The sequence below is a fragment of the Gasterosteus aculeatus genome, chromosome 18, assembly GCF_964276395.1.
Source record: "Gasterosteus aculeatus chromosome 18, fGasAcu3.hap1.1, whole genome shotgun sequence".
NCBI lineage: Eukaryota > Metazoa > Chordata > Actinopteri > Perciformes > Gasterosteidae > Gasterosteus > Gasterosteus aculeatus.
Window position 1 is genome coordinate 100,509 of NC_135706.1, and position 27,398 is coordinate 127,906.

Consider the following 27,398-nt stretch of genomic DNA (forward strand, 5'->3'; position numbering starts at 1 on the left):
ATTTCAACATTGAAAGGCTTGGAATCATGTTAAAATTAGGTCTCAACTTCTAAGACCTTATTGCATGGTATTTTTTTAAAAAGTGGATGAAACTTCAAAAACATTATTATTACTAATACTGTCATCTTAAACAGACATCTCCAACTTTGCATCTTTCCCGAAATCTTGCTATCCCTCACAAGTTTCTGTGGATGGTGGTTGTTTCTTCAGTGGTCCTGCCTTACTAATCTCAATATTTGAATCATTTCCGAATTGAACATACTGTACATTCTTTAAGTCTTTCATTCTGTACACACCTTCTCCCGCAGGTTTCTCCCAGTTGTTTTTTAATCTTGGGGGACTTTGAGTTTTTTTTTGTGCCGATGTGAGGATTTCGGGACAGGATGTTGAATGTTTACAGACTGTAAAGCCCTAATGCTAATTTAGGATTCTGGGCTATACAAAATAAAATGATTTAAACTGAATTAACACATTGGTATCAGAGGACATATCTATACTTGAGGGGTTTACGCATTGTGACTTCCCTACACACAAAGAATCATCAAGTAACAATGAGGAAGATGATTTCAGGTATACCAAAGAAATATTGTATGGTATCCCGATTGAAGCAACTCCGAGCCATTAGAGAATTAAATCCATTGTGGAAAAAGTGAACCGCTGAATACTTTCCGACTTTCTGAATTTGGAAATAGGTGGATATTTGGTGGCGTGTAACTTAATACAGGTGTGGTTAGATTCCAAATGAAAGCAGAGCTTGAAGTCCAAGCTAAATCTATGTTATGTAGCAATCTGCCAGCTGAGTGTAAATCAGTTGTTGACAATACAATAAACGACAAATGAACACTGTAGCATTTGCTTTTATTGTCTAACTGCGACAATGACAAACCACTCGTGGGAAGTGTTCCTGTCACAGAGAAGTCACGAGACGTTGGTGATTAAAATAACCAGTATCTGACATGTAAAGTGTGAAGCAACCCAAAGACAGGGGCACTTTCTTTTCACCACAGAAGTGCACTGAAGTTCATTTACAGATTAGACTAAAGTACACACCACTCCCTCGGTTTCTGAAGAGGGAGCTTTGGGGTTCACAAATGACGCATTGTAACAAAATGTGCTGAATCCATGTTTCTGGCTGATGTGTAATCCTTGAGAAGTGGGACTAACAGGTCTCCTTATTACTGTTTAAGTATGCTGAGAATTGCTACATGGAACACCAAAAAATGGGGCGAGACATCAATTGGTCCCGAATGTTTTCTTACTGGACGGCAGCATCTCGTAGTCACGGTTTTGAAGCTCTTTAACAGGGTTTTAGTTTGTCCCAGGTCTCATAAATGAGCCCGGGTTGAACACGAGCCTACATTGACAGTGTCCCAGCTTTCTGGACAGAAACGTAGCAAAAGCTAAAACACATATTAAAATAAATACATTTCTCAAAGTACAAACAAAAGGTGTTCTTACAGGTTGGTCAGTGAAGGTGAAGATGAAGAGGAGACTAAATATGAATCCAGGTGAGTTTGAGTGCTCGTTACGCTGCATCATTTATACATTTGAGAGCTTTGCATTTAGGAAAACATTAAGTCACAAATACCCATTTGCCCCCTCGTGTGTTCATGCAGACTTTACCTCTATGCAAAGGCTGATGGATAAAAAGGCAACGTGTTTAGGCAATTCTTTTTCCCCTATTTAGAGTCAAAATATTTATTGACCAACTACAACAAAAAAAGTTATCAAATTAAATTTTTTTAGTTTATGTACTTTCATGAAGCTGGCTGAAGTTGCCAATACGTACAGATGTTCCTATGAGCAGTTTGATTAATATCGATGCAAAGTGGGTGAATTTTCCCACGCAGAACTTGTAATTATATTAGTTTTACAAACTTAGAACCCTACATTTGATGAGAATGTGCCTTATTTTTGTCCCTCAATTGTTATCATAAATGCCAAAGCCTTAAATGTAAAAATGCGTACATGGGAGTCGCTACATCGATTCTTCAACCTGGTGTTTCCGTCTTTGATTCTCAACGTGCCCCCCCCCCAACAGAGGCAAGGGGAATATCAACACTCCATGGCAGCACTGTCCATGACGCCACATCCCTTCTCACACTCTGTCCAGCGCGGCCGCGTCGCCCTCCGCTCCCGCGGGACTCAGTTCGCACAGGTAGAAGAGCGTCTCGGCTGTGGCCTCTGCCTCGGTCAGAGGCTCCAGGCGGATCAGGGAGCTGCGGGCTGGCTGCTTCAACTCAAGGCCAGCGTCCAGCAGTTCTGTCGGTGGCTCAGCCTCCACACACGCGTCAGGGCTGGGAGGGGCCTGGAGGCGGGCGGAGGAGGTGCTGGGACCCGGGTCCAGCTCTTGGTGGGTCATGCAGCCATCGAGGATGGACAGCAGGGGGCAGGAGGTGTACTGGATCAACTGCTTATCTGAAGACACGACACCAGAGGAGTGTAAATAAAGTGTTACCCTCCACCCCGCCCCCTTGACTGTGAAGTTGACTTTGTATAAATATGTTTATAGACAAAGGCAAACCTGTGTGAGTGCTATGATGTGTAAAACTGACTTCATATTTTTCTGGTGAAGAAATAAATCCATTTTAACACCGACAAAACATAATTGTAAAAATGGTAAATTTCCTTAAATATCAGAAACGGGCTTATAAATCCTATAAACATGGAGATACCAGGCTAAAACCTCATCTACATGATAGCGCCGTGAGTGGACAGTACACATGTAACGTTTCACGTTGATTGAGGATAAACTACTCTGGAGGAGGCTTAGGTGAAGGCCTCGTGGCCGAGATACTGGAGAGTCACAACCATGATTTTTGTCTATCTCGGGTTCCCGGGGGCGACTGTGGGTGAGTGGGGAGCACGGCCGTCCGCCAATCAGAGGGATGGCGGTTAGATTCCAGGCCCGACTAACCTGCACGTCCATGTGTCCTTGGGCAAGACAGCATTGCTCCTGTAGCTGTGACTACAGTGTGTGAATGTTAGTTAGTTAAACATATATTGCCAAAATATGTCAAACATACAAGGAAACATCAGGGTGTAAACGCTGACGAAAGTGCTAAAGCGCTTTGAGTGGTCGGAAGACTAGAAAAGTACAAACCATCTACCATAGTTTTATGAATCATCTGATCCCAATGGATAGGACTAAACTCACACGGCTATGGCTATTCCTTAGCCACTCAGAAGCCAGTAGAGGGTAAAATTACGTTTGAGTGAGGATTGGCTGTAAAAGTGGACCACCAACGTCATTCCAAATCAGAATTTTCTTAAAAACATCAAAGGCAGGGGATATTTATAATTCATATGCTTCAATGGCTTAGTGATTTTTGTATTCTCGATTTGGTTTGTCTGAGAGAAACTGCGATCGCAGCTGGCTGTTTGCCGTGTGGTTTTCTGTGATAGCATTTAGCTTCGAACGATTGTTCAACTTTTGCATCACAGAGTGCACAATTTCTGGACTAATTTGCATAGGATATTTTAAAACTCTTGTAATACTTGTTATAAGTTGTATTTGGAGTATTTTCAAACAGATGAGTGAATATCGTAGCCAAGGCTCTAACGTTTGGAACGAGGTGAAGCATTCATATATTTGTTTGTGATGAGTAGTAGGGCTGTCACGATATCAACATTGATTGCGATATGCGATATTATTGCAATTTTCAGACCACTTGATCTGATAACATAATGACAATATAATAGCATAGTAATAAAAGTACGCGCTTTCAAACATGTACATTTATAAAATTAAGTTAAAGAACGTTTTGTTTGTCAGAATAGTTAGAAATTAGGGTTCATTAGGGTGAATCGGAATGTGAAAAAAGATATCCTATATAAAAACAAAAAATAATAAGTGCAAGGGACACGGCGAACGGGCGAAGCATCGTCGTGTTTGAGAAAATGTGTCTAGCGGAAAGGCGCCGCAGCAGTCGGGGAGGTTTAACGCAGGACGGCGGAGCAGACAGTAGTTCTGGTTAAAGACGAGCGGATGGTTGTTGTGTTGGGTGAGATTTTAGCGTAGTTGGGTTCACTGCTTCTCTTCACCGGTCGGTGTCGCTCTGTGTCTGTGTGCGCACTGCCTGAGCCCCGCCCCCTTTCCACAAGGAAAAGGGACAGAGGATCAACTTAAATGTTGGTGACGTTCATTTATATGTAAAATTAATATCGCAGCACCAACAATTATTGTGCGTGATTTCAGAGTGTGTGCGATATGTCCTTTTATCACATATTGTGACAGGCCTAATGAGTATACGATAGTTTGGTTCTGTCTCGTCACCAAAAGTGTGTCAGATACTCAGATTTCAGGTTTCAGGGGCGCACATTTATTCCGTTGAGTTTAAGAAATGGCGTACACCCTCTTTCATGCCCCACTGTTTTGAATGGGAAGCCGGGTAAGACGCAGCAGGATTGCGAGGTGCAAGTTTCCAGCGCTCACTCACCAGTGTTGGCTTCATCCGCCCTCCCTCTGTTTGGCTGGGTCGTGAACTCTTTGGAAGACACGCCCTCCTGCGAAACAAAAGTCACCGAGAAGGAATGATGGAGAGGAGAAGCCAGCTTTGGCACTAAATAGGTGGATTAAAGTATAGATCCATCAACAATATTCACCCGGCGTTATGTACAATGAGTTATTGGTCACTGAAACCCTTCCATCCGTCTTCAACGGCTGTATGGATCAAGAACAAACGGAGGGAACCCAGAGCTTTAGGGACCACAGATGAAAAATAGCCTCTTGGAAGCGTTTGGCCCATTTACAGGAACTTCTTATTAATGTGCATTGTCCTTAACCAAATAAACCAATAAATTGGTTACCAAGTTAGCAGTGGCTGCCTGCGTCTTTTTCAAAACACTGGTACTTGCGTACCAGGCGGCCAACAGATCAGGTCCTGTCTACATCCAGAATCTGGTCAAAGCTTACGTCCCTACCCGCTGGCTCGGCATCTGTTTGTTGCTCCCTCACAAAGAGCCTAACACTGAAAAACATCCCGACTGCCTGCTGTCCTGGCTCCTAAATGGGGAAATTACCTCACCAATGACATCAGGACGGTGGAAAACTTGCGATGCAGACTGTGAACATCTCTACCGACAAAACCAATAGTTAGCACTTTATTAGCACACGGCAATGCCACAATGGCAGTTACCTATAGCACTTTGGCTTTTTCAAAGAATTTGTACATGGTTGTTGTTCTGGTTCTGTACCCTCTTGATTGAATGCAGTTATTGTAAGGCGCTTTGTATAAACGTCTCAGCTAAATGATTAGACCAATGTGAGGATTATGTCTCACCAATCTTGTAGGTACATTTTGCTTTCCCACATGAGCTCATGCATGCATTTAGTGTATTTAACCATTACTGTAGCGCCCTTGCATGTTCTAACTGCTCTCATGTTATAATTGGCCGTTATGGATGAACAGTCAGGGGACATTAAAACGTTTTTTTAAGTCTCATTCATTTTACCTCGAAGGCATCAAAGTCCAAGCCAAATTGTTTTCCATAAAGCACGGCCTGGAAGTCCTCAAGACTGCAGTCGATACTGTCCAGATAGTCCATCAGCTCCATCCTGACAACACACAAAATACCATGTTCCACCAACAGCCCAAAACTGCTCTTCTTAAACACGTAGAATACTTCAAAGTAGCGTCCCCACAAGACCGTCCTGGCTGTTGTATAAATGGACATTCTTTATTCTATGCTGGTTACTAGTTTGTTACAGAATAACGGTGAAAAAACATATTAGCACTGTCGTTGTTGGCCTCAGGGACCTTCATACATATTAAAAAAACAGCCACATTATAAAATGAGTGCAAAATGGAAATGAAGGAATTGGCCTCAGTATATCAGATGGGAACCATAAAGCCTTCACACGCTCACACCATGACGATAAGGTTTTTGGGTACCGTCCACATTTCTTCATTAACATGTGAATATCTATATGTTAAGGGTGCGCTTATCTTTTTTTAATTATTATTTTGGGTATAAACCGCTGGCGACTAAGCCCGCTAATTACAGGCCCCTCCCAGCGGATGCCCCGCACCCTACACCACATCAGGGTCAAAAGCCTGAATGTGAAAGAAAAGATCTGAAAGTGAAGATGTAAGTTTTGAATCTGAATCCTCTTCTGCAACCGAAAAATATGATTGGATGGAAAAATATATATATAAGTCAAGATTAAAAAAATATATTTTATTTAAAAAAAAGTCAAAACTATATTCAACCAGAAAATATTTTTCATCCACTTATTTATATTTTGAATACATTGTTGTATTTTTTTTCAAGTTCACATTTGTTTCTCAAATGAACAAAACTTTTGACCTGGATTTGGCTCCATACTCGTGCAGGAGACCCAGCGCTCTCCAGCATACTTTGGAAATGCAAAATTTAGCTATAGCCAGCTGCTGTAAAGCTAAACAGAAGAAGAAAATAAGACTTCTTTAACCCCAGAACCCCCCAGAACCCTCAATCGCCGGGCTGACACATTTACACTTTTGTGAAAGAATTATGATTGTTGGCACTTACTTGCCCAGCAGGTTGATATTCTGCGATATTGCCCCGTTTTCATTCAGTATGGAGTCCATTATCTTGAGGGGGTCCTCCAGACTCGGACCAGATGCTTTGTTGAGCTGCAGGGCGCTGCTGTCGTCTGCTGATCCACCGGCCTCCGCGTGTCTGAAGTCATCTGTGGCCGAGGCGCTCCCCTCCGACTCAGCCGTTAGCAACGCACAGCTGTCCAGCTCCACTTCTACGATGTCCATGTCGCTGAAGGAGGACGTTTTCATTGAGAAGAAAGGCTACTGGCAATGTCTTTAAAGTCAACTTCCTTAAAGTAATGGACATTTTCATTTAGTACACAGCGCCACCTGCCAAAAGCAGCCTCTCTCACTAGCTACTTTGTTGAGTGGAATTCTACGTCAACAAATATTCAATATTCAAATATTTTGTTTATTTGTTTATTGTGGTCGTTCATTTAAACCGCTATGCAGAGAGTGCGACAGTGCGAGAGAGAGCGAGCGAGCGACTGAAATAGAGTGCGTGTGTGCGAGCGAGAGGTCTGTGGTCTTGGCTATTAGTTCATTTACTTAACTTTGTGTAGGTAATAAGTTGTTAAATCGGTTTAAACTTAAATAAATTACCTATACAAGTAGTTATGCGTCGTATTAATTTGTCCTGTTATTGACGTGTCTAATGCGCAACCAGATATTCAAATATATTCGAATATCTGCAAACTTCATCGTAAACATTATTAAGGTCTGAGGTCTTTTCTGACAAAATTTAAGAGGGATCTGATTAATTTGCGAGGAGAATGGTATCTATCAATAGTTACATAATAATTCCTATTCAGATTGATACTACACATCCCCAAGGTGTCACTCGGTGATAACCAGGACATTCTGATGTACCATTTCACAAATTAAAGCCTCTCAAAATGCCACCTTCGATTTTTACTGGATACTAGAAAATTTGACTTCTTGTTACCAGTAGGTGGCGCTATGACTTGATTAAACTTTACATCTCTTCAGGCCCAGAGTCTCATCAAACATGTGTAAATTGGAAAGAATCCGATGATGTCCAGTAGAGTTACAACGGTTTAGTTGTTCTTGGCGAAGGATCAACTTTGCCGATGCACCATCTCACCACCGATTATCGGACTCTTATAATATTCTTATAATATTCACAGTGAAGCATTATCAAGGTCTTACCTCTCCGCAAAGACATTTTGAGAGGGATCAGATTAACCTTTAAGGAGCATAACCTATGAGGAGCAGGGTGTAAAAAAAAGAGGAAATTCATCTTCCTGTTCTCTCCAGGTGGCGCTATGACTAAGGTTAAAAAAGGATCTCATGTATGTCTACAGGGTGAGAAGTTCATGCCATATGAGAAATATGGAGCAGATTATGGTCGAGTTAAAACAACTTCAATTTTCATGGCAAATGGTGTTTTTTTGAAAATGCTCCCTACACACATAGTTTGGAATTTCTTCCGGCATTTTTAGAGCTAAGGTCCTCAAGATCACACTGCGCGAATTTGAAAAGAATCGGGTTTAATCCCGGGGAGGAGTTTGGTCTTTTACTCTTTTACAATCATGAAAATAGGCCAAAGGGGCAGATTTTCAACCATTAATTGCAGCGCCCCCTATTCTTCAAATATTCTCAAAAAATTTGGGTGTGTTCAGTGGTTCAATGTTCACAGAGGTTACAATTTTGATGAGTCATTTGGAAGTGATATGTCTTGACAGATTAAGCCACACCCCTTGCAAAATTCATTAGCCCATATCTTCTCAAAACAATACGGTATCGATGGATCAGCGGGGCATAGACCCAATAATGATCCACAGAAAATTCCGTGACAATTGGACATTGCATTTAGGAGAAATGTGTTTTTCACAAAAATCTGAATGGCGGAAAATCTAGTTAGGCGCATTTGCAAAGCATGGTTGACTTTTTTGTAGAGCATGTCCAAGAGCACATGTGTGCCAAATTTCGATCGGACATCAGGGGGAAAAACTGGCCAAAAGTTTCACCAGTTCTGATATGCATGCCAAATTTAACAACTTTGTGAATATGATAATGCCCTCAAAAAGGGGAAATTCCATAGAGAAAATAATAATAATTCTATGAAACACAATAGATTCCTCTACGACATTAATAATAAAGTCTTTGCAGGGTTCACAGGCCTCAAATATTGACCGTGACACACATGCATTTCAACCAGTTCCCACGCCACACCATGAAAAGGCACCACCAATCAGGTTGTCTTGCTAACGTTGTATCGTGCACGTATCGTTTTTCCCTCTCGGCCACCGTACGCTCATTACCAAGCAACCTAGATGCGCAAGCACACGTGCCAGGTGGAGCCCTTGGATGAAATTTGAGGAGACCTGCTCAGTGCAAGGCGAGGTGGTGGTGTGGTGGCACATACCAGGTGTAAGAAAACACGAAAATGTAGCGGAGACAACGAAAAAGAAGTCCAATGAAAAGTGGAGGTCCAGTCGAGAATGGCAGAGTCATGATCTAGTCAAGAAAATTATGTATTGCACCGATTGTAGGACAGAGGGCAGTGGAAGGTTAAGAGGGTCTCTTTTGTAGTTGTAGCAATTCAAAGTTTAAACAATAAAAAGGAGATTTCAAATGGCCATGTCAAACGCATTGCGACTAAACAGATGAAGACAACAAAGTCGTCCTCATAAAGTCGGCAGAGCTTTACACCTCAGACCCAGTTATATGCAATGAGCTACTCTTTACGTCTTTGTCTTGATCAGTTGCAGATTTTTTCATACAAAAGGAGCTTTACACACAGAGCTGAATATTTGGTGACTGCACATTTACATTTTATGTAGTCTTGATTTGAGTGTTTACAGTGGTCATTTACACTTGAAAGGATTATAAATCTAGTTCAAGTAAATTGTAGAAAACCATAGTCAACTATATTAAAATAAATTGAATTTACCAACAGTTGTGGCTAATGAAATTGCTTACTGCAGTGGTCGCCAACCCGTTGATTGTGATCGACTGGTCGTTCACGGAGACTTTCCTGGTCGATCTCCAAAATAAAACAAATATAAATTCATAAACACATGTCGAACATTTTCTGCAGTGTCTTCTGAAATGTTTTCTCCACTGCTAAAGCTAGCAGTTAGCAAGCATGCCGGAGACTATGCGAAAGAAGGCGAACACCTACCATTTCGAACTAGAAGGAAGGAAAGGAGGAATTTATTTTTGTGTGTGTGTATTGTGCCACCAGTCGCAGGCACTGTTTTAAGTGGAATTTGGAGCGGCACCACACTAACCACCGCATGCCGCGCTGTACTGCTTGGTCCTGCAACAGTGACACGAAGGGTTGAGTTACTGTCGGAGGACGTAGAACAGGTGTTGAAGGACTTGCCATTTTTCACTGCAGTTTGAGGAATCGCTGGATGCAATGAACACTGGTCAGCTTGTTGTGTTTGTTGGAATTGCTTTGCAGGACTTCCTCACACTTCTCCATTTAAAGCAGAGAACGAGAGGTGAGGTCCGTGGAAATAACATTCCCATTCATAAACTGGTGGCAATCACTACTGACGGGGCCCCGGCAATGTGCCGTGCACACGCTGGTTTTATTGCACTGTCCCGTAATGATCCGGATTTCCCCGACTTCATGAAATCTCACTGTTTCGGGGCGGAGGATGCTGCATGTGTACAGACTGTGAAGCACTCTGAGGCAAATTTGTGATTTTGGGCTATACTAAATAAAATGAATTGAATTGAAATGAATTGAATCACTGTGTGATTCATCAGCAAGCCGTGGCTGGAAAAGTTATTTTTCTCACTACTTTTCTCACGTAACAACACTGGTGGTCAAAGCAGTAAACTCGATTCAAGCAAAAGCACTTCAGCATCGCTTATTCAAGGCTTTATTGGATGAGTTGGATTCCACGTATGGAGACCTGCTTCTGAAAGCTGATGTCCGGTGGTTGAGTGGCGACAAAGTGCTGCAGAGGTTTGTTGACCTGCTGCCTGAGAAAGGTGTTTCTTTCAAAAAGGAACAAGGAGCACGAGGAACAATGCTACTGGACCTGGGGTTTCTGACAGAATCGGCAAAACTGAACTTCTAACAACGAGCTCCAGGGAAAAGATTGGCACCTGCCCCACATGATACGCGCAGTGAATGCATTCAAGGCCAAACTCGGTGTCTGGACCACACATTCCTTCAGAAAGGGAGGCTGACACACTTTAATAACCTGGAGAAAATGTCAAAGTCCATCAAAGATGATTATGACTCTCACCCTGAGCAGTACTGTGTGCAGCACAACATTTTGGGGAATTAGACGTCATGGAGGACATTGCTGCATTTGTTTCCAACCCCTTCCTACATATTGACACAGAGGAGGTTGCCGCCAAATTCCAGGAAGCATTTGCTTTGCCAGATGGAGTGGACATGGAGATGGCTGACATGCAAAATAACATAGAACTGAAGGCCGAGTCAAGGGACCGTGACTTTTGGGAACTTGTCATCAGAGAGAAGTTTTCTCTGCCTACTTTGGCTCAACGAACCTCTGTGAAATGGCATTTTCACAGATGAAAATCACAAAATCTAAGTACAGGAGTCGGCTAACTGACAGAACCTCACAGACTGCCTCAGACTGGCTGTGCTTACGAGCCGAACTACAAGGCACTCACAGGCAGTGTTCAGTCACAAGCATCCCACTGACTGGAGTGACTTCTGATGGTACTGTGATCGGACACAGACCTGAACTGCACTCGTTAGTTGCACTGACTAATGGTACGTTCACACCGAATGCATGGCCAGCATTTTGAGCCACCGGACTAAATACAAAGTCTATGCATAGATGCAATGAAGCTGGAGGGTTGCCAATCTGCAATTTAGCGCCACGTATCTCACATTGAGTTTGCGACAAAGTCGCTGCTATTTCGGGCAAAGTCGCGCCAAATTGCCAAATGCAGCAAACGCAGCAAACGCAAAAGTTGAAATATTGTATCTTTTGCGAGAAAATAGCGTGACGCTGCGGCACGACATTTTAACAGTGATGAGATCGTCACTGTAAATTGTGAACGTAGCATTAGAATTTTGTCGGCAAATTGTTGAATAAATAGGTTTATCGAATAGCGCATGGAATGTACCTTTAGCTTTAATATACCTGTATAAAAGGACTGCCTAGGTGTTGAACTGAACTTTAAGGTTTCTCTAGTCACCAAAGCCCTTTTTAACAACTCCCGATATCCTAGAAAGCAGCTTCTAGTTACTAGTTCACCCTCCTCATGTCATTGGCAGTCAGAAAGCAGAAGACGGTGTGCGTGTCATGTGAGGAGTCAAAAGATGAACAGTCTCACCCTTGCTCGTGGGCTCTGGGTAACTCGTCTGCAACTTCCGCCACCACCTCGCCGTCACTCTCCGTCAGGTCACAGATGATGACATCATCCGATACCTTGGAGCCTTTCGAGCCGCTCAGACTGTTGACAGACATCTGAAGGGGACACAGTGACCCACGTTGCATATTCAAGATCAGCTCTTTGAAAGGATTTATATATCTGGGCATGAGAAGTCGCTTCAGGAGTGCACTAGATCAAACTCTTCCCCGTTTATGTCACTGAATACTGCGGTTTACTGACCTGCTCCTCGCACACTTTGTCATCGTAGATCTGATGAATATATTTGGGCTTCTTTCCATTACTGTTCATAAGAACTGGCCTGTCAAAAGGACAACAAAACAACAATTAAAGCTCAAACATGCAAGGGTTTGTATTATATGAGCGATCATATCAGCCTGAACTCACATTTTGCGTTTTAAATTCAGGATGCGGTTGTTCTGAACCAATGTGACGATGAAGTGGATAAGCTGAAAAGACAAGAGTCAGTCAACAGAAAACTGGATTTGCCACTCAGATGCAAACAATTTTTGGGTGGGCGCACGCCTGACTACTGACTATATTGCATGAATCAAATAACATCAGCACCCACCGACCCACCAAATCCGAGAGGAATTCGGCTGTGGCGAGAAAAGCAGTATCTCTCTAACTGGCCACTTTGTAATTCTATATCTCTCTATATTGATTAACAGCGGTCATTAACGTGTCATGATTACATCATCCACGAACCCAGAACGTTCGGTTGCATCGGTGGTTCTTGTGGCTCTTGAGACAGATGTGCGTGCAGGTGAAGACCCGTTTAACAGCTCGGGGCTGTTGGACCTGCTCCAATCTATGGTGACGGTAGGCAGCTTTTCCTGTAGCGGTCCGTTACAGGCTTCTCTAAACATGCTTCTCCAAACACGCCTAACATAATAAACTCATTGCAGGTTCTGAAGCCTCACGCATTTCAACTATACTTCGCACGCCACATCGTGAGAAGACGGTGTTAAACCGTCTGGGCCACCGTACGCTCGTTACTAAGCAACATAGAGGCGTAAACACACATGACAGGTGGAGGCTTTTGATAGAACTGCTACAAGATGGCTATTAAATGTGACTAAAATTAAGATTAGTCGCTAAAATTAAAATAACTAAATCTTTCGACGAAAATGCATAAAACTAAATCAAAAATAGCTGCCAAAATTAACACTGCAGCTCGCTCGGAGCGTTCAATGTCGGTACTGTAAAGCTTTCAGTTGAATCACTGAATGAAGCCTGACTTATTTGGGACAAGAATCGCGACCTTGCTTGCACAAAACTCTTGATCAGCACTTTGTTTATTGTTGTCGTTCATTTAAACCGCTACGTGCTTCATGAGAGAGAAGCGAGAATTCTGCGGTCATTAGTTCGTTTACATATTTTTGTGTAGGTAATATGTTGTTGAATATGTTTAAACTTAAATAAATTACCTATACAAGTAGTTGTATCTCGTATTAATTTGTCCTGTGATTAACGTGTCTAATGTGCAACCAGATATTCCAATATATGTGTTTTTTTTAAGCGAATATTCGAACGTCCTTTTTGAGCAATTTTGACAGCCATAGTGTGTGTGTGTGTATATATATTATATATATATATATATGATATATTCCCTCTCTGGGAACCGTCACCTTATCGTGGTGGAGAGGTTTGTGTGTCCCTATGACCCTGAGGGCTGTGTTGTCGCCGGGAGCCTTGTGCTCCTGGTAGGGTTACCCTTGGCAAAGTGGTCTCAGGCGAGGGGCCAGACTAAGAATGGTTCAAAAAGACCTTATGAAAAAACGGAAGAGGAAAGGAGTTATCCGGCCCGGAGGAAGCCCGGGGCCCCCATTTGGAGCCAGGCCCAGATGGGGGGCTCGACAGCGGGCGTCTGGTGGCCGGGTTTACCGCAGAGCTCGGCCGGGCACAGCCGGAAGGAGTGACGCGGCAGCCCAAGACTCTACTCCCCATGGGCTCACCACCTGTGGAGGAAACCGGTGGGGTCGGGTGCGCTGCTAAAAGGGTGGCAGGGACAGTGGGGGGTCTAGACGGAACAGACCTGGGCGGCAGATGCTGGCTCTGGGGACGTGGAACGTAACCTCTCTGGGGGGGGGGGGGGGGGGGGAAAGTAGCCGGAGCTTGGGCGGGAGGTGGAGCGTTATCAGTTGGATCTGGTGGGGCTTACCTCTATGCACAGCCTCGGCTCTGGAACCACACTCCTGGATAGGGGATGGACTCTATTCTACTCCGGAGTGGCCCATGGTGTGAGGCGCCAGGCGGGTGTGGGGGTACTCATAAGTCCCTGCTGCTACATTGGAGTTTACCCCGGTGGACAAAAGGGTCGCCTCCCTACGTCTTCGGGTGGTGGGGGGGAAAACTTTGACTGTTGTCTGTTCATATGCATCAAACAGCAGCTCAGAGTATTCAGCCTTTTTGGAGACCCTGAATGGAGTCCTGCATGGGGCTCCAGTAGGGGACTCCATAGTCCTACTGGGAGACTTCAATGCGCACGTGGGCGACGATGGAGATAACTGGAGAAGCGTGATTGGGAGGAATGGCCTCCCTGATCTGAACCCGAGCGGGTGTTTGTTACTGGACTTCTGTGCTAGCCACGGATTGTCCATAACAAACACCATGTTCGAACATAAAGATGTTCATAAGTGTACGTGGTACCAGAGCACCCTAGGCCAAAGATCAATGATCGATTTTGTAATCGTATCGTCTGATCTGAGGCCGCATGTTATGGACACTCGGGTAAAGAGAGGGGCAGAGCTGTCAACTGATCACCATCTGGTTGTGAGCTGGGTCAGAGGATGGGGGAAGACTTGGGACAGACCCAGTAAACCCAAGCGTGTAGTAAGGGTGAACTGGGAACGTCTGGAGGAGGCCCCGGTCCAAAGATTTTTAACTCACACCTCCGGCGGAGCTTCTCTCACATTCCTGTGGAGGTAGGGGACATTGAACCAGAGTGGTGTATATTCAAAACCACGTGGTGGACACCGGTGGTCAGGGAAGCCGTCCGACTGAAGAAGGAGGCCTTCCGGGTTATGATATCTGTTGGGACTCCGGAGGAAGTTGCAGTGTACCGACAGGCTTGAAGGGCAGCAGCCTCTGCCGTGATGGAGGCAAAGCAGCGAGTATGGGAGGAGTTCGGGGTAACTATGGAGAAGGACTTTCGTACCCCTCTTCAAAAAGGGGGACCAGAGAGTGTGTGCCAATTACAGGGGTATCACACTACTCAGCCTCCCGGGTAAAGTCTACTCTAAGGTGCTGGAAAGGAGGGTTCGGCCGATAGTCGAACCAAGGATTGCAGAGGAACAATGCGGTTTTCGTTCTGGTCGTGGAACAACGGACCAGCTCTTCACTCTTTCCAGGATCATAGAGGGGGCTTGGGAGTATGCTCATCCAGTCTACATGTGTTTTGTGGACTTGGAGAAGGCGTATAACCGGGTCCCCCGAGAGCAACTGTGGGAGGTGCTGCGGGAGTACGTGGTGAGGGTGTCCTTGCTTGGGGCCATCCAATCCTTCTACGCCCAAAGCGTAGGGAATGTGTCCTTACCTCAAATCGAGAGCTGCGTTCGGGTGCTCGGCAGTAAGTCGAAGGCATTTCCGGTGGGGGTTGGCCTTTGCCAGGGCTGCGCCTTGTCACCAATCTTGTTTGTGGTGTTCATGGACAGGATATCGAGGCGTAGTCTGGGGGAGGAGGGTCTACAGTTCGGGGGGATGCGGATCTCTTCGCTGCTTTTTGCAGATGATGTGGTCCTGATGGCATCTTCTGTCCGTGACCTCCAACTCTCACTGGAGTGTTTCGCAGTCGAGTGTGAAGCGGTCGGGATGAGGATTAGCACCTCTAAATCTGAGGCCATGGTTCTCAGCAGGAAACCGATGGATTGCCTACTCCAGGTAGGGAATGTGTCCTTACCCCAAGTGAAGGGAATCGGAGCAGCAGGGGCGGTATTGCACTCGCTTTACGGCACCGTTGTGACGAAAAGAGAGCTGAGCCGGAAGGCAAAGCTCTCGATCTACCGGTCAATCTTGGTTGCTACCCTCACCTCTGGTCATGAAGGATGGGTCATGACCAAAAGAACTAGGTCACGGGTACAAGCGGCCGAAATGGGTTTCCTCAGGAGAGTGGCTGGCGTCTCCCTTAGGGATATGGTGAGAAGCTCAGCCATTCGCGAGGAGCTCGGAGTAGAGCCGCTGCTCCTTTGCGTCGAAAGGAGCCAGTTGAGGTGGTTTGGGCATCTGGTGAGGATGGCCCCTGGACGCCTCCCTAGGGAGATGTTCCAGGCACGGCCAGCTGGGAAGAGGCCCCGGGGAAGGGGAAGGGGAGACCCAGGACTAGGTGGAGAGATTATATCTCTGCACTGGCCTGGGAACGCCTTGGGATCCCCCAGCCAGAGCTGGTAGATGTGGCCCGGGAAAGGGAAGTTTTGGATGCCCTGCTGGAGCTGTTGCCCCCGCGACTCGACCCCGGATAAGCAGTTAAAAATGGATGGATGGATGGATAATATATACACACAGTGCCAGCGAGTGTCCGTCGTGCAGTGGGTGGCGATGTTAACTTTGCCTAGTACGGCCAGTTATCCGTGTGTGTACGGTGTTCTCTTATCGTTTTCTTATTTCTTCCCGTCAAGTGCTTCCTGCTCACGTATCAGTCCATGTGGGATCTGTCCCCGTTGATTTAAAGCAAAATATGGGGTTGGCACGACTGGCTCCAGCTAGCTAAACTTTCCGGGTGTAACAGTCTTTTTTTATGTGGGACCAGGACACTTTAAGCTGTTAATACAATGGCTGGGTGTTGTGCTCACCTTTTTAATGAGTTGCTGTTGGTGGGCATGAATCTGTCGCAGGTCGGAGATCTCCCTCCACAGAGCTTCATTTTCCCTGAAAAAAAAAAAAAAGTTGACAGACTGGTAAGCAACTCTAACGCTGTCTCCTCTTGAGTTCCTGTAGCTTAATTTAGAATGAAAATGGTGGGAGATAAAACAGGACGTCTGATTAGTTCTTCAAAAGGGTGTTTTTCCAATTATTGGCAGTAATGTTGAAGCTGTAAATTAGGAGCTTTAAGTTCACCTCTTGAGTGTTCCTAGCCTGGCGTCGATGTTCTCCTGTTTGCTGTGAACACTGTGAACAGTTGCCAGGATCTGGGACAGGTCTTCCTGTCGAATCTTGTTGTCCTCTGGTCGAGTGTTGGAAACCTGACGGACCGTAATTGCAATTAAATCTTGTCTTTGCAATATCCTAACCCTGGAGGCCAGACAGTAATGGAAGGAATATTGCACAAAACACGACACCAGCCAGCAAATGAGAAAAGGAACCAGATACGGTGGTCTTAATGTAGAAAAAAATCTCAGAACAAAATTTACTTAATGACAAAATGATTATAATTGAAAATGCATCTTTTCTCAGTCCTAACTTTGTTTATGAAATGCAAAGAGAGATGACGGCGGTTTTGACTAGTGTCTGGTCTGTCTGCGTTCTCCCATGTTCAACCTCAGTGTACGTGAGCATGCAGAATACACAGAGATGTCTCCACCTTCCTCTTGATGTTCTCCAATAGGTTGTCCTGTCCATGTTTGAAGTAGGGGTGCTGAAACTCCACCGGGCCGTCTTTCTCTTGTTTCACGATGCCTGTGTCAATGTGCATCACTTTACGGAATCCGTCTGCGCAAAAAAATAAACAGATTTAACAGATATAAAACCTGAGCCAGTTTGTATGGGCTATCTATGGGGTCAGATACGTCTGAATAATTGCAAATGCACATGAACGACTCACAAATGAATTCGATGCGCACAAAACAATTCACAAATATATGCCCACAGAAGGATTTACAAATACATTTCAATGCGCACATAAATAAATTAAAATTTATATTTGCGGATAGCACTGCATTTGTGTGCGCATTGCTTCACATTGAGCTTTTTTGAGAATCAGATGTCGCCCTCATTTTCAACCAATCACATGAGTGCAGCTCGCCCCTCCCCACGAGCCTGCCAGCGACACAGCAACGCAACTTGCGATGCAACGGGTTCGAAGTCAGTAAACTATGGCGTCTGGTAGCGACGACGCGCCGCGTCAAGTGAAACATGGTTTCATGGCGTGCATGATTGACGTTAATTACGTTCGAGTTGTAAATTATTGTTACGTCAAATATGTTGCACCATGGACCTGGATGTGTATGTCAAAAAGACAAATCAATTACACTATTTTTTGTCTAGTGCTATCTAACAAAAATGCTATTTATTGGATTGATTTGTTCCATACTGTGAAATATGTGCATCTCATCAGTGATCTTGCATCATGATTGTCATTATTCAGTCAGTTTAAAATCATTTGTGTTCGTACGAATACGAATATCCAAGTCGTGTTAAGGTGTGGCGCCTTGCTTTGACTTACACGTTTGTAAGAAAGATCATCTTTTGGTACGGACCGTCAGTTGGGTTAAATAAGTTATTGGGCCACATCAACTTGGACTGTTGAAACACATTTTCCTCCATTTTCTACTATAGCATAGACAAATAACTGACCAATTGAAAGAACTACATGGAATATACTAGTGGCAATGACTACCTGGTTCGTTTTCTGGTTCAGCAGAAACCACTGCAAAGCAATCACTAGCAACTAGATCAGGGGTCCCCAAACTACGGCCCGCGGGCCGCATACGGCCCCCTGAACAATACAGAGACGGAAAAAAGGCTAATGGTTATGGTAAAATGGTTGTGTCATACAAGTAATTACGACTGCTCGACGGATCGCGGTCCCTTTAAATGTTCTGTTGTTGTTGATGACGTAGAGCCCGTTGATGGGGAGATTACAGGGCTGCGCCATCTTGTTTTTTCATCCGTTGTGAAAAATAAACGAGACACACGCTTGTTCTCAACTTTCTCTGTGGAATGCAACTTCCACAATAATGGCAAAACGGTGTGGTAAGAGAACAATTGATTCAGAATGCAGGGTATTTAACCCGCAGTGGACACATGATTACTTTTTTGTTCAGTTGGGTAATGTGTATGCCCAGCTGCAGCAGAAGACTAAAGATTTTCAGTTTTTTTCATTAGCACTGGATGAGAGCACGGACGTGCAGGACACCGCGGAGCTTCTTATTTTTATCCGTGGAGTTAACACAAACTTTGAGATGTGCGAGGAGTCTTTGTGGCGGGATTCATAATGTCGGCGCAGGTTGTACTCTTTGAATACCGCCACCGTCTCTTGACAGACGAGACAAACAGCCTTTTCTTTCAACTGAACAAAAAAGTAATCATGTTGCCGACATCGATGAAGCCCAGCCTTCGTATCAGTTTGAGCTGGCCGAGTTACAGAACTGTGATGTTCTGAAAGACGCATTCAAGCCCAACAGTCTCATTGACTTCTATGCCGCCCTCCCAAATGACACCTACCCTAACATAAAACAACACGCAATGAAGATGTCCACACTTTTTGGCAGCACGTATATCTGCGAGCAAACCTTTTCACGCATTCCTGAAAACTCCAACAAGATCAAGATTGACAGATGAACATTTGCATCAGTGTTTGAGACTGGCTGTGACTAGAATGGAACCGGACATTCAACTTCTCTCCAGCCAGATGCAGGCCCACAGTTCACACTGATGAACACACAGTACATAGGTAAGCTCACTTTTCTGACTTATATCAGTCATTCTGTGTATCAACAAATGTAATCCTAATAAAATCTATTGGGATAAAAATCCATCTCCACAACCATACTGGTATTGAAATGCATTGTGCTGTATCACTTAGTTTGGTTTCTTAGCCTGCTTGCTTTGTGCTTTTCAGAGGGAAGTTGATGAGAGGGAGCCTACAGTGGTGTCTACTGGGCTAGCCTATGGAACCTACAAAGAACACAAGAACTTTGAGAGACATTTGAGATTCTGCTGTGACAAGTGAAGTTTACCTTTTATCTAGGATTGTGCATGGCACAGCATAACTTTCTTTCTGTGAAGAACCCAGAGAGGGTTATTTGATCTCAGAAAGGGTTATTAATATTTGGATATGTGTGGTGCGCTGGAGTGTCAGCATGTTTTCTGGAAAACAATAAATTATTACATTTAGGGACCCCTGCGAATGTCACACTTTTTCTGTTAGAAACTGACCCTGGCCCCCCATCAGAGAAGGGAAAAGTTATGTGGCCCTCACTGGAAAAAGTTTGGGGACCCCTGAACTAGATGTATCACAAACCACAACAAGTTGATTAAAGCGGTCTTACACATGTTCAGCTGCCTGATGAAACTGGCCATGTTGTTGTGCTTGAAGAACTTGGGAAGGATCTCCTTGGCGAAGTGCTGCTCATCCAACACAAGGAAACTGTTGCCCTCCTGGAAACAACCAACACCCCCGTGACAATCACAAAACAGCACACATCGCTTTACGGCGACAAATCCTGGGGGACCAGATGCTGGCATGACCCCCTGACCATCATGACCATCATGCAAGCTGCCGTTACACAGTTAAAAAGAACTGATTATTAGTCTGACAGTTAGCTCGAGCTAAAGCTTGCCGATAGAAACCAGCTAACTGGCCGTATTACCTCAACAGTTATTAGCGGAGGAAATGCTACATTTACAGCTTTGCCTTCCAGCTAATCCCACTGCCTATTTAACATTGGTGCTCTGCTTGGTGTTAGCTTCCAGAGCTGGAATGCTAACCAACGTTAGCTAAAAAAAAGCAGCTGCTACGTTGGCGTTACCTGGCTCCAGCAAATAAACTCATTGGTGTCGGCGTCCTCGACGAGCGTCCACAGCTTGGTGAGGAAGGCCGGCACGTTCGAGTTGTGCTTCATTTCGTGAATCCAACGACTCAAACGGTTCTGTTGAAACGCTGCTTGAGCCTGTTGCTTTGACAAAATGTTATTGCTTACAACTTCCGGTTCAGTGAACGAGCGCGGATTGGTCGAAAACAGACACCTCCGCAACACTTGTCACGTGTGTTTTACTTGTATGTATGTATATACACATATACACACATGTATATATACATATATATACATACATATATATTAGCAATAGTAATACTTTGAACCTGGTTGTCTTATGTCGTCTGCAAGACTCAACTGTAACAACACATGAACATTGATGATGCTTCTTTGTAGTCCATCTTCGGAGAAATTGTAGTTTCGCCGCTGCACACTGTGTCTCCCGTCGCATCAGAATTACGTAGCTTAGTGAAAGTGGGGTTGGATTCCCTAAACACGGCGGTTGTCTTTTCCTCACTCCTCAGGAATTGTCCTAAGCGTCTTTCCTTGACCCTGTGACGTTCTCCACAGAGGTCAAGGAATAATAATAAGAAGAATAATTATACATTTTCATTTATAACGCACACAGAGCTAGCAAAACATAGGTAGAACATATTTAAAATAAAGTAAAGGCTAGTAAAAACATAGGGGGAAAGGAAATTTAAGATTTAAGCGAAAATTTCGAGAAGTAAAAACGCCTTCCTAAATAAGTAGGTTTTCAGGCCAGTTTTAGTCCAGTGACCGTCACAGGTGGTCAGAGAGACTGATCCATTTGCGTGGCGCTGCCGAGCAGAAGGCCCGGTCACCTGTGGTGCGGAGCTTGTTGTTGGGGACCCAGAGGAGCGAGCTGCTTGCAGATCTGAGGGTGCGATGGAAGTTTGGGGTGTAAGTAGTTCTTGCAGATAGGGAGGCGCATGTCCATTTATGCATTCATTAGTGAGTAGTAGAACTTTGTAGTCAATCCAGAAAGAGAGAGGGAGCCAGTGTAGTGAGTGTAGGACAGGTTTTATGTGCTCATATTTACAGACTGTCATCAGGATCCTGGCAGCGCTGTTTTGGATGTATTTCTAGGATATTCTATCCTGTGATTCCAGTGAAGAGTGAATTACAGTAGTCCAGTCAGAAAAGTGGTTAGGAATTGTGGTGTATTTAGTACTATTTAATATGTCCATTAAGTTTGTCATCAAGACTTGCCGTTGTTAGTTAGTGGTTTTATGCGCATGTCTGAGGAAGTAAAAAGATGGACAATGCCCTCATGCCGAACCTCGTGTGTTGTATCCTGACATTATTTATTAAACAGTTAAACGCGTGCCTCGTCTAGTTATTTAGTACACCACAGGAATGGTCACAAGACCTTTTTGTTTTCTTTCCTGCGAAACCTGGTTGAAAGGAGGGTGGGAGGTCAGACCTATAAATGCCATGTCATCATGTGGCCACTAGATGGACTCCTTAGCATGTTGCAAAACCTTACCGCTGTCAAACCAGCTTGCTGCCAGCACCAATGCATCCAATAAGTTTATTACTTCATTGTTACATACAGCCTGTCTTCTGTAAATACAAATGAACTCATCTGACTTTAGCCCTGCTATTTACAACCCGTCTGCTTTTAGTACTAAACCTTTTATAAGAACCATCCCTGTTCTCTGGCCTGTTTCCGTTTAACTCAACACTGCCTCTGTCTGCTTCACATTAAACGTTTTGTAGCAGTATCATGATTAAATCATTTAAATATCTATCAGCCTTTATTTGGTTCCACGCCGTCCGTAGAATTTCACCGAACCAAGAAATCAAATGTACCCTTAAATTAATTACCTTCTACTGTATAAGTAAAACTTGTTTTACGATTAGATTAAACTTTAACAGAGTTTATTTTGTGGTTTAGAGCAGTGTAGTCCATCAGCAGATGCATGCAATTTTCCTTTTGAAAGGACAAGTATGTTTTCTGTGCCTAACTTTCAGGCTGGTGGCCATGACTGCTAAGTGGAGTTGACATGTGTTGGGCTAATTGGATTGGAGGATAATATTACATCAAAAGATGTCACCTGCTCCTCTAAAATGGCTGTAATTAGGACATTCTGCAACGTCAAGCACAGGGGAGATTATGGAGGAGCAGGAATCAGAGCACATTACAGCCACCCAGGTGACACATTCATTTCATTCTGCACCATATAAATAGTCATCACACTACAGTGCCAACAGGGTTGTATCCCTTTCATCTGCAGAGTACATTATACTTCCTGCAGAGTTTAAATATTATATTCATACATATATATATACAAATTCTCTGATGACTCTGCAGTGGTAGGGTGTATAAGGGATGGACGGGAGGAAGAGTACAGGGCAGTAGTGGAGGACTTTGTGGTGTTGGCGGGCAGAAATCACCTGCTCCTGAACGTGGCCACGACCAGAGAGATGGTGGTCAACTTTGGGAGGAAGACGATGGCTCCACTACCGCTGAGGGTTCTGGGAGAGGAGGTGATCATGGTCGAGGACTACAAGTACCTGGGTGTCTCCATCGACAACAGATTGAACTGGAAGACCAACATCAACGCCGTCTACAGGAAGGGGATGAGTCGACTCTTTTTCCTGAGGAAGCTTCGATCCTTCCATGTGTGCAGCAAGATGTTGGAGATGTTCTATCAGTCTGTTGTGGCCAGTGCTTTGTACTTGGCCGTGGTCTGCTGGGGGAGCAGCAGCATTGGAGCCGGTGACACCAACAGACTTAACAAACTTGTTAAGAAGGCCGGCTCCATCATTGGCTGCAAACAGGACAGCTTGAATAAAGGTGTTGGAGGGGAGGTCACTGAAGAAACTGCTATCCATATTGGATAATGTGTATCTTTTTAATCTATTTTCTTTCCTGTACATGCTGCTGTGATACCAAAATTTCCCTCTTGAGGGATCAATAAAGTATCTATCTATCTATATACAGTATAGTAGATCCAACCTTTAGGAACATTTCAGCAATATGCTTGAAAGAATAAATAGAAATAGAAACTACCCTTTATAAAGCAGGTTTAGCCATCATTCTGATCTCCCTTTGTAAAGAAAAATGGCAACCCAATCTTGTAAAAATTACATTACATTTACATGGCACAGTTAAATTCTAATGGAATTGCAATTGATATAATAATGTTAAACAAAAGATTTGTCAGCACACGCAACACTACATCCGTAAAACATCAAGTTGAGTATTTAAAAGGAATACGACTGTTAGGCCTCTTGGACGGTCTCGGTAAATGGTTGTAACTCGCTGTGGTCAAGACAGGAGAGAATCGACCATAGCATAATTAAGCGTTATCGTACAATAATGTAACAATTCGGGTGTGTTGTTAAAGATAAAGTACTGCCTCAGGTACCTTATTGCTTTTATAATACGGTTACCAGTGAAATTATAAATAGTAAGTAAATTGCTTCCTTTCAGCACAAAATAGTTGCAGCCACCAAACGTTGTGTGTCACATTTCAGTAGCCTAGAGAAAAATAGTTCCCGTACGTGCACGTAAACCGCATTGGGTCTCCTTGCAAGATCTCGCACCATCTCATTCATTCACATCGCTCATGACGGCCACCTCAATTGTCCGGTTGTTCGCATTTTCCCAAACCGATCATTTGTGTTGTTTCCGGTCTTTTTTCGGCGATTGTCAACTAACGGTTGTGCAAAATCTAACCTATTACGTTGAGTGCGCAGTGATATGGAACGCTCGGGTCAATGTGAACAGCAACTGTACGTTATCGCTGACACCACGTGTCTCACTCTCAACCAATCAGAACGCTGGATTTCATCTACCTTACAACATCTTTATTCAACGGTTTCCAGTTTAATAAACAAATGACATCAGGGTCTCAAAGGCCAAAACAATAAACAAAACTCCCCCCACTAACTAGAAAAAAAGCTCAGCTTTCCTACTCGAAATAAACAGAAACAATACTCTGTCTAGCTCCCTGTCTAGCCACAAAACAGGAGAAAACAAGCATGTTAAAATAAATGGCGGAGAACCCCTACAGAGCCTCACGGTGGGTCTCAGCCCCCAGAGGACACCGCACCAACAGCAAATGGTTTCAGAGCAGGTAAGATTCTGCGTACTGAACTGTGGACTTGGAACACAGAGTGGTTGGAAAGAACAGACATTTTCCATTGGATGGAGAACATTGGATTTATGGTTGTTGTTCTCTCTCATTACTTGATTAATATTGAAGTCTAGCAAGGCAAAAAGACCCAGAACAAGAAAGAAAAAAAAAAGAGCGACGTTACAGCTGACCTCGGCAGATTTATTTTTTTGCCTAATGGGTAAATATGTCTCGGAGTTTGCCAAGCGGGTATTAAGCGTTGTAGACTGCCAAAGCATGGATTTTACTGCATTTTCAAACAATGTTTGATTAAGTGTAACTCAATAGGTATTCCACTCTCCATAAACTAAAGCTGTATTTCACTGCCCCCGCCCGCTAAACACCAAACTGAAAATAAATGATCTCACCAAAGAAGTAGTTATTTTTAAGAGCTCTGTATTATATTGTAACAATCAAACACACCTTGACTTTATCTCTGTCTCTATTCCCTAACAGGAAGCTATTTTTCAAAATGTTCTAAAACCCAATTTGTCTCTGTCTTTCATTCCTCTTCTCGCAGAAGTTATTATTATTATTAAGAAATGTATTTATTTGGAGATTGGAGATGGAAATGATTTGACACTACCTGCAAAGGAGCACTTTAAACCAGAGAGTCCTTCCTAGAATCTCAACAGGTTGAAATAATGAAAAGGTTATTTGAGTCCATAGAAAACAAATTAGCGGAAGAGGACACGGCTCACATATCATATGCGTGTGTGTGTGTGTGTGTGTGTGTGTGTGTGCGCGTGTGCGCTTCGACTGTCTTCGACCACATGCGGCTGTTATCTGGAAGGCAAAATCATTGCTATTTCAATTGTTTTACCAATGAGATTTGAGACCAGGTGCTGAATTCGTTGCCACAACAACGCAGATATCTCCTTCTCCTCCAGCTGGGGGGCCTAATGAGGGTGATAGCTTTTTGCAACAATGCTTGGCAGCAACAAGACTATCAGCCCTCACATTTTGTGTATATTTCTTAATCTCTCCTCTACTGCTAGGATTTCAAAAGCATCTACATTATACACACTGGAAATATCTAAGATCCGAGAAAAATGATTAAATGGTGAACATGTGCAGTCCCTTGGAGTGTTCATGCAGTTCATGCAACAAAACTATCAAATATGAATTCATTAACCATCTTTTAATTGAAACCTATCGAAATCGGTGAAAAATATTTATTCTTGATCACCCTCCCTGTGGATCCGCGATGGTGACACTGGGATGTATGACAGACAAATGCTTGTCTGAACTTTTGCGAAACTCAGTTTAAAGCAGGTGATACTTCCACTGAGCTCCAGTACTCAGCCACAACCCTATGCCCCTGGAGCACAGCATGATTACAGCCTGAAGGGCTGAATGACTTATAAAGTGTTATTAACCATCAGCTGATCTTTCACTCTTCCTGTTCCCACACAACTGATAGAGTATAGCACACAATACCAAAAGTCATAGCCATAAAATGTTAATGTGATTGCTTTAAAACCTGTTTGCCATCTGCAACACACTTTGTTATTGTATACTTTAATTTCGTTTTTTTCTTGTGCTTTTCTGACGATGTGAGGCCCCGGGAGACACAGAGCCCAGTTACTTTTGTCTAACAACCAGGTGCCCAACCAGTGAGTCGGGTACATTTTTGGACATTTTGGACAGAGCTAATCTACCGGACAGGATATCAGTTATATTTGTTGGACACAGAGGTGTGAAGGTTATATAACGGCTTATGACTTCTTATGTGGTAATGTATTCATGTGTCTTTGTTGTGTCTATTTACTGGCATGTATGTGTGTGTGTTTGTATGTGTGCATGGGTTTGGGGGTGTAAATGCGTGGGTGAAAGTAGCAGAGGAAAAGCACATGGAACCAAATGTGGCATTGTCTCATCTTCTAATTGAAAGTGAGCTCGGTCAGGTGGCCGACAGGATATCGTTAGTGAGAGCTGAAGTCACAGCTATGGTATCAGCACTGTGTGAAATGAGGTCAGTCCTGTATGCAGATGGTGAGAGTGGAGCTCACTATTAAATACAAACACAAACCCGAAAAAACGGAGAATGGTCCAAGCTGTCCAACCCACTCGCTAGTGTGAACACTCATGTCCAATGACGACATTTGAGCAAGTCTTTCTCATTATTGTCCTCCCAATATCTGTGCATGGCAACTACAGCATGGGTAAAGAAAAAGACGGTTTTATAAACCTGAACCGGTGTGAAACTGGCACATACACAACTCAAATTTCCACTTTGTGAATTAACAAGAACAAGTGGTTTGGTCCAGAGTATGGGTCCAGAGTATGGGTTTGCCAGTATGGGATAGTAAGAGCAATTTCATGCAATGTAAAATGATAGATGTTATTTAACTCTATTTTAACTATTGAACAGTTAAACAATTACTGCGGAGTGCGTTTTTGTCTTGTTGGGGGCAAATCTGTTCTACTTAGAAAAGCACATTTTGGATTATCTCTTGATTAAGCTTCCTTAATACTGGAACTAGAAAAATTCTGCATATATGCAAGACGGTTACAGCCTCATACAAGTTAATGCTAGTCAAACTGAACTAATTCACTGAAGGGTGGCCTAGCTTCCTCCACATTAATGGTCGGCATCTTCGGTTGAACTAGAAAGCCGGGATAATGCTGGTTTAACGTTTACCTTTCTGTTTTCTGTGATTTTGTACCTGCACATG

General features: G+C 43.8%; 1 protein-coding gene across 1 annotated transcript; it reads right to left on the bottom strand.

Annotated features, from left to right (window-relative positions):
- Positions 1–841: 841 nt before the first annotated feature.
- Positions 842–21,016, bottom strand: hsf2 (heat shock transcription factor 2). The gene is made up of 12 exons (XM_040160894.2): positions 20,567–21,016; positions 20,087–20,195; positions 17,398–17,525; positions 16,935–17,059; positions 16,670–16,745; positions 12,267–12,328; positions 12,102–12,180; positions 11,823–11,956; positions 6,514–6,753; positions 5,455–5,557; positions 4,440–4,506; positions 842–2,418 (listed from the first exon to the last, which is right to left on the bottom strand). Exons 1-12 carry the CDS (start codon positions 20,657–20,659, stop codon positions 2,099–2,101), a joined length of 1,536 nt encoding a protein of 511 aa, XP_040016828.1. The 5' UTR covers positions 20,660–21,016; the 3' UTR covers positions 842–2,098.
- Between the last annotated feature and the right edge of the window lie 6,382 nt (positions 21,017–27,398).

What these genes read in the sequence shown, in the direction of transcription:
- hsf2 (XM_040160894.2), bottom strand. Translation starts at nt 20,659, where the DNA reads ATGAAGCACAACTCGAACGTGCCGGCCTTCCTCACCAAGCTGTGGACG. An exon ending in AACAGCAACTCATTAAAAAG is followed by an intron (nt 12,329 to 16,669) that starts GTGAGCACAACA and finishes TTGTCTTTTCAG; the next exon opens with CTTATCCACTTCATCGTCAC. An exon ending in CCCAGAGCCCACGAGCAAGG is followed by an intron (nt 6,754 to 11,822) that starts GTGAGACTGTTC and finishes GTCCTCCTTCAG; the next exon opens with CGACATGGACATCGTAGAAG.